The sequence below is a fragment of the Oncorhynchus kisutch genome, linkage group LG20 (genome assembly GCF_002021735.2).
Source record: "Oncorhynchus kisutch isolate 150728-3 linkage group LG20, Okis_V2, whole genome shotgun sequence".
NCBI lineage: Eukaryota > Metazoa > Chordata > Actinopteri > Salmoniformes > Salmonidae > Oncorhynchus > Oncorhynchus kisutch.
Genome location: NC_034193.2, coordinates 14721483 through 14733535, shown reverse-complemented (window position 1 = coordinate 14733535; position 12053 = coordinate 14721483). Strand labels below are relative to the sequence as shown.

The 12053-nt window shown below is 42.0% G+C and overlaps 1 protein-coding gene across 4 annotated transcripts in view; it reads right to left on the bottom strand.

The window, feature by feature from the left end:
- Positions 1 to 11720, bottom strand: part of LOC109865865 (probable E3 ubiquitin-protein ligase HECTD2) — a 36193-nt gene extending 24473 nt beyond the window's left edge. Inside the window, exons 1-12 of one of the 4 annotated variants that reach the window (XM_020454345.2) lie at positions 11220 to 11720; positions 10415 to 10547; positions 9052 to 9202; positions 8867 to 8969; positions 6055 to 6144; positions 5895 to 5959; positions 5684 to 5732; positions 4087 to 4196; positions 3667 to 3815; positions 2277 to 2400; positions 1877 to 1973; positions 1304 to 1411 (exon numbers count right to left, since the gene is read on the bottom strand). In XM_020454345.2, the coding sequence (XP_020309934.1) occupies positions 1304 to 1411; positions 1877 to 1973; positions 2277 to 2400; positions 3667 to 3815; positions 4087 to 4196; positions 5684 to 5732; positions 5895 to 5959; positions 6055 to 6144; positions 8867 to 8969; positions 9052 to 9202; positions 10415 to 10547; positions 11220 to 11315 (1275 nt within the window). In that variant the 5' untranslated portion in view covers positions 11316 to 11720. The remainder of the gene's footprint in view (positions 1 to 1303; positions 1412 to 1876; positions 1974 to 2276; positions 2401 to 3666; positions 3816 to 4086; positions 4197 to 5683; positions 5733 to 5894; positions 5960 to 6054; positions 6145 to 8866; positions 8970 to 9051; positions 9203 to 10414; positions 10548 to 11219) is intronic. The other 3 variants (XM_020454346.2, XM_020454347.2, XM_020454348.2) reach the window with 3 other exon arrangements.
- Positions 11721 to 12053: the final 333 nt, after the last annotated feature.

The following is a 12053-nucleotide window of genomic DNA, read 5'->3' as shown; positions in this document are numbered from 1 at the left end:
GAGTGTTTTGTGGGTGATTGTTCCTGTCTTTGTGTTTGCACCAGATAGGGCTGTTTTGGTTTTCACATTTCATTAGTTTGTAGTTTCTTCATGTATAGTTTTTTCCTTCATTAAAATATCATGAATCATCATCACGCTGCATTTTGGTCCGACTCTCCTTCACATCAAGAGAACCGTTACAATATCCACAGTAAAAACGAGTCCTATATCGACATAACCTGAAAGGCCACTCAGCATGGAAGAAGCCACTGCTCCAAAACCGCCATAAAAAAAGTCAGACTACGGTTTACAACTGCACATGGGGACAAAGATCGTACTTTTTGGAGAAATGTCCTCTGGTCTGATGAAACAAAAATAGAACTGTTTGGCCATAATGGGCATCGTTACGTTTGGATAAAAAAGGGTGAGGCTTTCAAGCCGAAGAACACCAACCCAACCGTGAAGCATGGGGGTGGCAGAGCCATGTTGTGGGGGTGATTTGCTGCAGGAGGGACTGATGCACTTCACAAAATAGATGGCTGCGTGAGGAAGGAAAATTATGTGGATATATTGAAGCAACATCTCAAGACATCAGTCAGGAAGTTAAAGCTTGGTCGCAAATGGGTCTTCCAAATGGACAGTGACTCCAAGCATACTTCCAAAGTTGTGGCAAAATGGATTAAGGACAACAATGTCAAGGTATTGGAGTGGCCATCACAAAGCCCGGACCTTAACCCTATAGAAAATGTGTGGGCAGAACTGAAAAAGTGTGTGTGTGAGCAAGGAGGCCGACAAACCTGACTCAGTTACACCAGCTCTGTCAGGAGGAATTGGCCAAAATTCACCCAACTTATTGTGGGAAGCTTGTTGAAGGCTACCCGAAACATTTGACCCAAGTTAAACAATTTAAAGGCAACGCTGCCAAATACTAATTGAGTGTATGTAAACGTCTGACCCACTGGGAATGTGATGAAAGAAATAAAAGCTGAAAGAAATAATTCTCTACTATTATTCTGACATTTCACATTCTTAAAATTGACCTAAGACAGGGAATTTTTACTAGGATTAAATGTCAGGAATTGTGAAAAACTGAGTTTAAATGTATTTGGCTAAGGTGTTTGTAAACTTCCGACTTCAACTGTACATACCTTGGATGTTTCAGTTTTGAAATGCACTGAATGGAAAGCAGTGAAATATCTGAATTTACATGAAATGAATTGGCTAATACATTATTGCATAACAGAAATAGTAATCAAGCCTCTCTTCCAGGGCTGTCTTCTTAAATAATGTTTTTGTATGTCTGTTAGATGGGAAATGGTATTACCTCATCCATTGAGTCACTGACCAGCTGCAGCCGTCTGACTTTGATGTTGAGAAAGAGCAAGCTCATGTCCACTCGCTGTCTGCGAGACACTTTGTCCACCAGGCTTTGCTGAAATAAATAACAAGAGCCACTCCTTATGTTGTTACCACAGTACATGATGTTTAAATTGGACCACTGCTGCCTGAGAGGGAGACCGTATGCTTTCAGTCTGATTCAGTGAGATATACACTGTAAATATTGTAAACTTGTTGTTCTTGGTTTTTCCTGACTACAAGATGGACCGGGAAAAACTTGAGGACCTATACAGTATACACTCCAACATACATAAATTATTTTTTTCTAAAGATTAAACATATATATATATATATATATACAAAATAATATATACAAAATTATATATATATATATATGCATTCTCTGTACATTAACACTAGAAAGTCAATATGCCAATATGAAGAATGGTAATAGTTAGTCTGAGAATGTGATGCATTGTCTGTGCTTTGACAGTGCAATACAATGACCCTGTCATAGATGGATGACAAGGACCCATGTGGGCAGTGACCTCTGTCTCACCCTGGCCATGCTGATCATCTGCTGTTCAGAGTCCTTCTGGATAACGGCCTTCTTCACCACCGTGGACAGAATGAAGGCGAACTGGCAGAATGTAAACCTGGGGACGGGGAGGAACAGGGAGGAATATTTGGTTATCATACGGAAATAATGTTTTGGTTTCATCAGGGATGGTGTGATTTTGGTGTATGATACTCATTGAAGATAGCTGCTGGATATATTTGATGTTGCAATCTGATATCATAAACAAATAATCTGTTGTGCTAATGCTGAAAGCTGACACAAGAGGGAGCTCCATTTAATTTACAGGGAAATACAGGAACCAAAACAGCAAGGGCTGTGAGGAGAATTGAAGAGCACTGGTCAACATAAGCTTTGCTCTGACAATATTGTCCTGTCACACCTGGTAGAGTTTCCCTGAGTCTGCCATATTCGATAGTCTTCCATGAAGTCAGTGTGGTCCAGTGTGGGGTTGTAGAAGTCAACAAAGGGCAGGATAGGCGTGCTAGAAATGATATTGGCTGCATCTACAATGGAGAAAAAAGAGAAACAGTATCGAGTTCTCTTGGAGACTGATATATTCTCATGAACTTTGACACCTCTTCTGACCCTCAAACAACGTCTACCCCAGACACATATGGGTAGATAACCAGACAAATATGGTTAGGAAAACCAGACAAATATGGGGAGATAACCAGACAAATATGGGGAGATAACCAGACAAATATGGGGAGATAACCAGACAAATATGGTTAGGAAAACCAGACAAATGTGGTTAGGAAAACCAGACAAATATGGTTAGGAAAACCAGACAAATATGGTTAGGAAAACCAGACAAATATGGTTAGGAAAACCAGACAAATATGTTTAGGAGAACCAGACAAATATGTTTAGGAGAACCAGACAAATATGGGTCGAGAACCAGACAAATATGGGTCGAGAACCAGACAAATATGTTTCAGAGAACCAGACAAATATGTTTAGGAGAACCAGACAAATATGGGGAGATAACCAGACAAATATGGTTGGGAGATAACCAGACAAATATGGTTGGGAGATAACCAGACAAATATGGTTGGGAGATAACCAGACAAATATGGTTGGGAGATAACCAGACAGATATGGGTGGGAGATAACCAGACAAATATGGGTGGGAGATAACCAGACAAATATGGGTGGGAGATAACCAGACAAATATGGGTGGGAGATAACCAGACACATATGGGTGGGAGATAACCAGACAAATATGGGTGGGAGATAACCAGACAAATATGGGTGGGAGATAACCAGACAAATATGGGTGGGAGATAACCAGACAAATATGGGTGGGAGATAACCAGACAAATATGGGTGGGAGATAACCAGACAAATATGGGCGGGAGATAACCAGACAAATATGGGCGGGAGATAACCAGACAAATATGGGCGGGAGATAACCAGACAAATATGGGCAGGAGATAACCAGACAAATATGTTTAGGAGAACTAGACAAATATGGGGAGATAACCAGACAAATATGTTTAGGAGAACCAGACAAATATGGGGAGATAACCAGACAAATATGGTTAGGAAAACCAGACAAATATGGGGAGATAACTAGACAAATATGGGCAGGAGAACCAAACAAATATGGACAAGAGAATTCAATCTCTGTAGAAAGTGAAGTTTAATCCATTACAAGGGATAGACCGACCCCCCTTTTCCCTAAATCTCCACACCACTTCACTAACATCCCCCTGCCCTGACCATTGCCCCATCTCTGTGGGGGTGGAGATAGAAGACGTCCTACTCACTGAGGAGGGAGAGGACCTTGGTGGCGGAGGGGATCCACCAGGAGCACTTGGCCATGGGGGGCAGCTCCTCAGGCTTGACTGGGAACAGACGGGTGGAGATGAAGAGGTGCAGCCGCTCCACCAGCTGTTTGAACCGCTTCTGGGACAACCTGGGTTAGATAATCATCATCAAGGCATTCTCACCATGGCAAGGAATACATTTTAACTTTCAAAACAGATTGTCTTTGCTTGAAAGCTATGACTGCTCAATTCCTACCAACTCCTACTAAAACAATTTGGAAAACGTCATTTATTTAACTTTCCTGCATAAAGAATAACAACATGGTTTCTTTCTGAGGACTGTGTTTACTTTGTGGATAACAACTACAGCCTGGAAAAGCATGGGACTGCCTAAGACAGAGGAACAATTCCGACTCTTACTTCTTAAACCAGTGCATCAGGAAATAGTGGTCTGCTTCCGCCAGCGCGGCTATTTGCCTCAGTAAGTGTGCATAGATGACATATGTGGCTGGGCTGGTGCACTGAGGGTTCTGCAACAAAGAGAAGCTTTTTCAGCAGTGGCACTGCACTTCAAAAAGGAAATAAAGCTTTACAACAGAAGAAGTCTGGCTTCTAATAAAGACTGGCATTACAGAGGAAACCAGACTATTTTACATCAAACATGACCTCATCCGTTCCCCCGGCAGAGAGAGAGAGCGAGAGAGCGGGAAGAGAGAGAGAGAGCGAGAAAGAAGAAAGAGAGAGGAGAATAATACCACTGGTATTATAAGGGTCTGACTGACATCAACCAAGCGAATCAGACACATTTACCAAGGCTGCTTCCCACATGGCACCATATTGCTTATATAGTGCACAACTTGATCAGAGGTGCTATGGGCCCTGGTCAAAAGTATTGCACTACTCTATGGGCCCTGGTCAGAAGTATTGCACTACTCTATGGGCCCTGGTCAAATGTAGTACACTACTCTATGGGCCCTGGTCAAATGTAGTACACTACTCTATGGGCCCTGGTCAAATGTAGTACACTACTCTATGGGCCCTGGTCAAATGTAGTACACTACTCTATGGGCCCTGGTCAAATGTAGTACACTACTCTATGGGCCCTGGTCAAAAGTATTGCACTACTCTATGGGCCCTGGTCAAATGTAGTACACTACTCTATGGGCCCTGATCAAATGTAGTGCACCATTTAGGAAATAGGGTGTTAATTGTGATACAAACCCTACAATGAATTAATTAATTAATACTTGTCTTGTCCCTTTCAATTTCACAGGATCTGTCAGAGAGCCTATCAACAGCCCAAAGACAAATCACATTAAATGTAGATGAGAGAACTGGAGAGACTCAATGACCACAAAAAGTTGCTGGCAAGAAAGGGATGGAAGACTTACTTTTTAATTTACGGTCCTATAAACCCCATAAAACGTCTGAAACAATAATTAAACCATGAATGGGATAGAGACAAGAGTCTCCAACCAAAGTCTCAATTTCTAGCAGACAGAAATCATCCCAGTTCAACTCAGCCATTTCCCAGTCTGCCTACCGAGTCTCTCCCAGGCTGTTTGTGTCCATATTTGGCCGGTGCCAAGCCTACCTCTAGTCTGTTGGTCATGTGTAAAGTAAACACTCTGCTCTCCTTATATCCAGAGCCTGACTGAGACTGACTGCTTGGGCTATGACTGGAGTCAATGGGCCATGTGGTGAGGGAGCGCATCAAGAGTTTCCTGTGTTTGCCTTTAGACTGAGGGCTGAGGGGGGCATGTGGTGAGGGAGCGCATCAAGAGTTTCCTGTGTTTGCCTTTAGACTGGGGGCTGGGGGGGTAATGCGTATATTTGAATGCAGAAACGGCCTCACTTCTAATGAGGAAATTGCTGTTATTACTGTTACATAATGAAAGGAGTTTGTTATTTATAGCGTGGAATTAAGTATCAGCGGTCGAAAGAGCACATCAGTCAAATCTGTGTGTCATTTGTACCAGTAGTGTGTACATATACAGCATGTGATGCATGACGTTACCTGAACTAGAATGAAATACGCTCTCAGGTCATCCTTCGTCCGTCGACTGCTAAACAAAGCAGACAATATGAAGTTCATTTCATTTCTCATCCAGTATGTAACATTTGCATCAATATTCAAGTCACAAAGTATAGAGCTTTACTATGTAGAGAGGAATCCTTTGGTTTGAGTGGCAAATAAAAGAGCACTACACTATAAGAATGCCACACACCCCTTCCATTCTCTCAACAAGCTGTTAATGATCCCCTTCAGCACTGCTCTCTGGGCATCAGGAGGCTGTTGGATCAATATTAGATCAAAGTTAGTGAGAGGTTTTCATTTCAACAACCTAATATAAACATGGCTATTCGTTGCTCAATCATTCTACATACCGTGAGCGATAATGCGTCATAGACAGCATTGATGAATTTGGTATTGATTCCTGAGTCTTCAATCGTGTTGAACGAAGGGCTTGCATCTTTCTGGAAAGAGAAATTAAGAGCACATTTAGATTAGGACTAACACATAGGTTAGTTTAGTCTACAGTCGTGGCCAAAAGCTTTGGGAATGACACAAATATTAATTTTCACAAAGTCTGCTGCCTCGGTGTCTTTAGATATTTTTGTCAGATGTTACTATGGAACACTGAAGTATAATTACATGCATTTCCTAAGTGTCAAAGGCTTTTATTGACAATTACATGAAGTTGATGCAAAGAGTCAATATTTGCAGTGTTGACCCTTCTTTTTCAATACCTCTGCAATCTGCCCTGGCATGCTGTCAATTAACTTCTGGGCCACATCCTGACTGATGGCAGCCCATTCTTGCATAATCAATGCTTGGTGTTTGTCAGAATTTGTGGGTTTTTGTTTGTCCACCTGCCTCTTGAGGATTGACCACAAGTTCTCAATTGGATTAAGATCTGGAGAATTTCCTAGCCATGGACCCAAAATATCGATGTTCTGTTCCCCGAGCCACTTAGTTATCATTTTGCCTTATGGTAAGGTACTCCGTCATGCTGGAAAAGGAATTGTTCGTCACCAAACTGTTCCTGGATGGCTGGAAGAAGTTGCTCTCAGAGGATGTGTTGGTACCATTCTTTATTCATGGCTGTGTTCTTAGGCAAAATTGTGAGTGAGCCCACTCGCTTGGCTGAGAAGCAACCCCACACATGAATGGTCTCAGGATGCTTTACTGTTGGCATGACACAGGACTGATGGTAGCGCCTCACCTTGTCTTCTCCAGACAAGCTTTTTTCAAGGATGCCCCAAACAATCGGAAAGGGGATTCATCAGAGAAAATGACTTTACCCCAGTCCTCAGCAGTCCAATCCCTGTACCTTTTGCAGTATATCAGTCTGTCCATGTTGTTTTTCCTGGAGAGAAGTGGCTTCTTTGCTGCCTTTCTTGACAGCAGGCCATCCTTCAAAAGTCTTCGCCTCACTGTACGTGCAGATGCACTCACACCTGCCTGCTGCCATTCCTGAGCAAGCTCTGTACTGGTGGTGCCCCGATCCCGCAGCTGAATCAACTTTAGGAGACGTTCTGGCGCTTGCTGGACTTTCTTGGGCGCCCTGAAGCCTTCTTCACAACAATTGAACCGCTCTCCTTGAAGTTCTTGATGATCTGATAAATGGTTGATTTAGGTGCAATCTTACTGGCAGCAATATCCTTGCCAGTGAAGCCCTTTTTGTGCAAAGCAATGATGACGGCACGTGTTTCCTTGCAGGTAACCATGGTTGACAGAGGAAGAACAATGATTCCAAGCACCACACTCCTTTTGAAGCTTCCAGTCTGTTATTCGAACTCAATCAGCATGCCGGAGTGATCCCCAGCCTTGTCCCTGTCACCACTTACACCTGTGTTAACGAGATAATCACTGACATGATGTCAGCTGGTCCTTTTGTGGCAGGGCTGAAATTCAGTGGAAATATTTTGGGGGGATTCAGTTCATTTGCATGGCAAAGAGGAACTTTGCAATTAATTGCAATTCATCTGATCACTCTTCATAACATTCTGGAGTATATGCAAATTGCCATCATACAAACTGAGGCAGCAGACTGTGAAAATTAATATTTGTGTCATTCTCAAAACTTTTGGCCACGATTGTACACTTATTAGTGACTCGCTCAGTTCAAGTCTGGATCCCTTTGGGGGAAGGCTAATATTCTATATTATACACTGGGTGGTTTGAGCCATGAATGCTGATTGGCTGTCAGCTGTGGTATATCAGACCGTAGACCACGGGTATGACAAAATATTTATTTTTACTGTTCTAATTACGTTGGTAACCAGTTTAAGCAATAAGGCACCTCGGGGGTTCGTGGTATATTGCCAATATACCACAGCTAAAGGCTATATCCAGGTACATGTTGCGTCATACCTAAGAACAGCCCTTAGCCATGGTATTTTGGCCATATACCACACCCCCTCTGGCCTTATTGCTTAATTATAAACTGGGTGGTTCGAACCCAGAATGCTGATTGGCTAACAGCCGTGGTATATCAAACCGTATGACAAAACATTTATTTTTACTGCTCTAATTATGTTGGTAACCAGTTTATAATAGAAATAACGCACCTCGGGGGTTTGTGATATAAGGCCAATATACCACGGGCTGTATCCAGGCACTCTGTTTTACGTTGTAAATAAGAACTTAGTCATGGTATATTGGCCATATACAACACCCCCTTGGGCCTTATTGCTTAATTATACTTTGTTATGACATAATTATCCTAGAACCTCTAGGAAGCAATGCAAAACGACCATGACACATGCTAAACATTTACCCAACTGTTGCGTATATGATCATACGTTCTCTTATAGGTCCTGCTCTTATGAATAACCCTCTCTATGGATACCAGGCACAGGTGCTTTTTCCCCCGACTCTGTCAATGACTTTATTCATTTACAAACTCAATAACAACTCTCCAAATTCCCCTTTACCTGGCTACCAGAAATACTTTATTCACCCGACTATTAATACCAAAACAATGATCACCTTTTATTTGCGTTGATCAGTCACATTACAAATTTAGCACATTTGCTTTAGCAATTTTACCATCACACTTATCTATACAAATGAATTGACATAGTAGTGCAATAAGTCCTTATAAATCATGCTGTATAAATAGCACTGGCTTGACTGACAATACAAATACAAAACCTCAGAATTGAACATGGCACAGACATGGGGATTACCCACCTTAAAGGCAGCATTCAGTTCTAAAAAGGAGCCGAACGTGGTCAAGTAGAAATCGTGGACGTGTTTCCAATCGCCTGAGACTGTTGCCCTCTCAATGTCCTCCCTAGTAAACATTAGACAAATATTAAAAGTAATTTCTGAATGATAATAATGTGTGTGTGTGTGTACTTACTGTGTGTACTTACTGAAACTCTTTGACAGTCTTGGTGCGGAGGGGCATGACTGGGTCAGTGGCAAAGCGAGCCCTAACCTCAGGAGGCAGATTGTCAACAGTGATGCGATGTTGATGTTGATGCTTCAGTCTGACATTAGGACAGATGGGGGGAAGCTCTCTACCTGCAGGCGGAGTAACAACACACACATATATATTTTTTTAAACACACAAACACTATCATCCCTGAAAATACTGTTATATATTAAAGATGCAATATGAAACTTTGTGGGTGACCCGACCGAATTCACATAGAAATGTGAGTTATAGACTCCCGAGTGCCGCAGCGGTCTAAGGCACTGCAGTGCTTGAGGCATCACTACAGATCCGGGTTCGATCCTGGGCTGTGTCGCAGACCGGGAGACCCATGAGGCAACGCACAATTGGCCCAGCGTCATCCGGGTTAGGGGAGGGTTTGGCTGGCATGTCCTTGTCCCATCGCGCTCTAGCGACTCCTGTGACGGGCCGGGCGCATGCACCCTGACACGGTCTCCAGTTGTACGGCGTTTCCTCCGACACATTGGTACAGCTGGCTTCCAGATTAAGCGAGCATTGTGTCAAGAAGCATTGTGGCTTTTTTTTCTTCTCATATCACAACAATGAGCAGCATAGGGCAATGAACTCTGCATATTTTCAAGTATAAGTGACAGCAATATATTAACATATTTTGAAAACTTCCGTCGCCAGCCCACACAACGGTCGTGTTCATTACACCCAGAACAAGTTCACCCTATAAAGGAACAGCAGTTCTGAATGGGCCTTTGTCTCCCTCATCTGCATCAAGTATTGATGCTCAAGTCTCCTCTAACATCTTTGATCTCAAGAATAGGAAGCCACGACAACACATCTGCCTGGAGCATTGCTCATTAATTCAAAACAGCCTGTATGGGTCACTTTGAAATTGAAACTAGCCTTTCTTTTGGGAGCGCTGTGTGAAAATGATTTCCTTTTAAGCCTCAGAGTGTTATTATTAAGTCTCAAAGTGTACCCTGTACCTGAAGGTAACAATATCAAAAGTGTGTTAGGTAGCCATATTGATAGCACATGATAGATAATACTTGAGTAAATGCTTCTTGCCGGCACTTTGATAGTGGTTCACTATGGCTGCGTTTACACAGGCAGCCCAATTCTGATCTTTTTTTCCACTATTTTATGTTTTGCCCAATCGGCTCAGATCTTTTCACATCAGATATTTTTCAGAGCAATTAATGAAAAAAATAATTGCGTTGCCTGTGCAATTGGGCTGCCTGTGAGCTTCAGAAATCTCAGTTCACAAAAGACTGTTGCTTACTATTCAAGTTGACTCTTGAATGAGGTAATGTGAACATTAGGGTTACCATGACGGACCATACCATGCCGTATGCCAGGAAGGATAAACTGGGAGGAGATGCTGTGGCTACCATCCTCCTTTCTGTGGTTTGAGATGAAGTTGAGAGACGGATATGGCAGCTTTGGTCCACGATCAAGTCCCTGTGATAAAAATCACAATTCATTTGACAGACATCATTGTTTGCGTTTAGACAGGCGGCCCAATTCTCATCTTTTTTCCACATATTGGTCTTTTGACAAATCACATGACATCTTTTCACATCAGATATTTTTCAGAGCTGATCTGAATGGTCAAAGGACCAATCAGTTAATAAAATAACAGAATAGGCTGCCTGTCTAAACACTGCCATGAGTCTTGGATGTCCAAAAATTTATATCAGGTCCTGAAATTTTAATAACAGTATCGATTAGAACTATAACAGTATATAATACTATTCATTCACAGCAAGTACTGTAGCACATTGGCCACCAAAATAAAAGTTTGCTACATAAACAAAATGTACAGTATAATGTTTGGGCTTTGTTGCAGTGATAATGTGGTATATTACTCACAAAGCTGCTATGCTGTTTTATAACATAAATGGGTTAGGAAGAGCTGGCCAAAAGGTCCCACCCTTAGTTTTAACATCAACACATTTCCAAAAGGATAAACCCTGAGGTCATTGAAATGGTTAAGTTATCATTATGCAATGAAATAAATTGACATTTTATGTCTTCATTGTTACATTGATCCCACATGAAACATGAAAACACATTGGACATGAAAACACATTTAAAGAATATGAAAAATATTTTAAAACATTTCATACTAACAGAGCTGGAATGACTGGAAATTGGAGGGAGTCTATCTCTCTCCCTTTCCGCCTGATGCAGTGGTGTGTGGTTTTCTCTCGTAATGTTGAGTAGCATTTCTTCATCAGTTGAAAAGTATCGTTTAGGTCGCAGTCACATTGCTCTTTTCTTAACTAAAACAAGTTAAAAGAACTCAAAAGACCCTCATACGCGGTACCCGCAGTAACAAAATATCAAATAATTTGAAACTAACTCTAAAAGAACATTCAGGACCTGAAACGCTCTCTCGTCTTCATTGTAAGCAGGTGAGCTCGCGCGCAGAGACCCGAGTCTGATGCTGTGGTCAAAGTGAACAGGCACGAGCGTCCGCATTCGATAGGTAATGTCGCCGAAGTCTAGTTTAGGTGCTACACTTAGGTAAGCATAAGTTAATTATTTTCCACCTAACTGGATGTATCGTCTATATTTGCAGTGCAGCTGTACACATGCGCCATGTTGTCTAAGAGGAGGTTCATAGTTACGAGCTTGGATACCATGGATGTCCTTACGTAAGTGTGCGGTGTTGCTGTGACTGATTTACTTCGCCCAGGCAGGGTCTGTTTAGACTTCGAGGAAACGGCTCGAGAAATTAATTTATCACCAGGTACTGCTAGACTTCATTTGAGATGTTTTTCTGTAGGCCTACTCAATGAATCCAAGTGATAAGGTATCCTACTACCCTGCCCTACTTATAGACAACACGATTTTATAACTGTGTTATTACACACGATGACTTGACCTTGCATCACCTTGCTTTTGCCTTTTCTAATAAATACAGTACTGCAAAGTTGATTGTGAAGATAGAGACACTTTCAG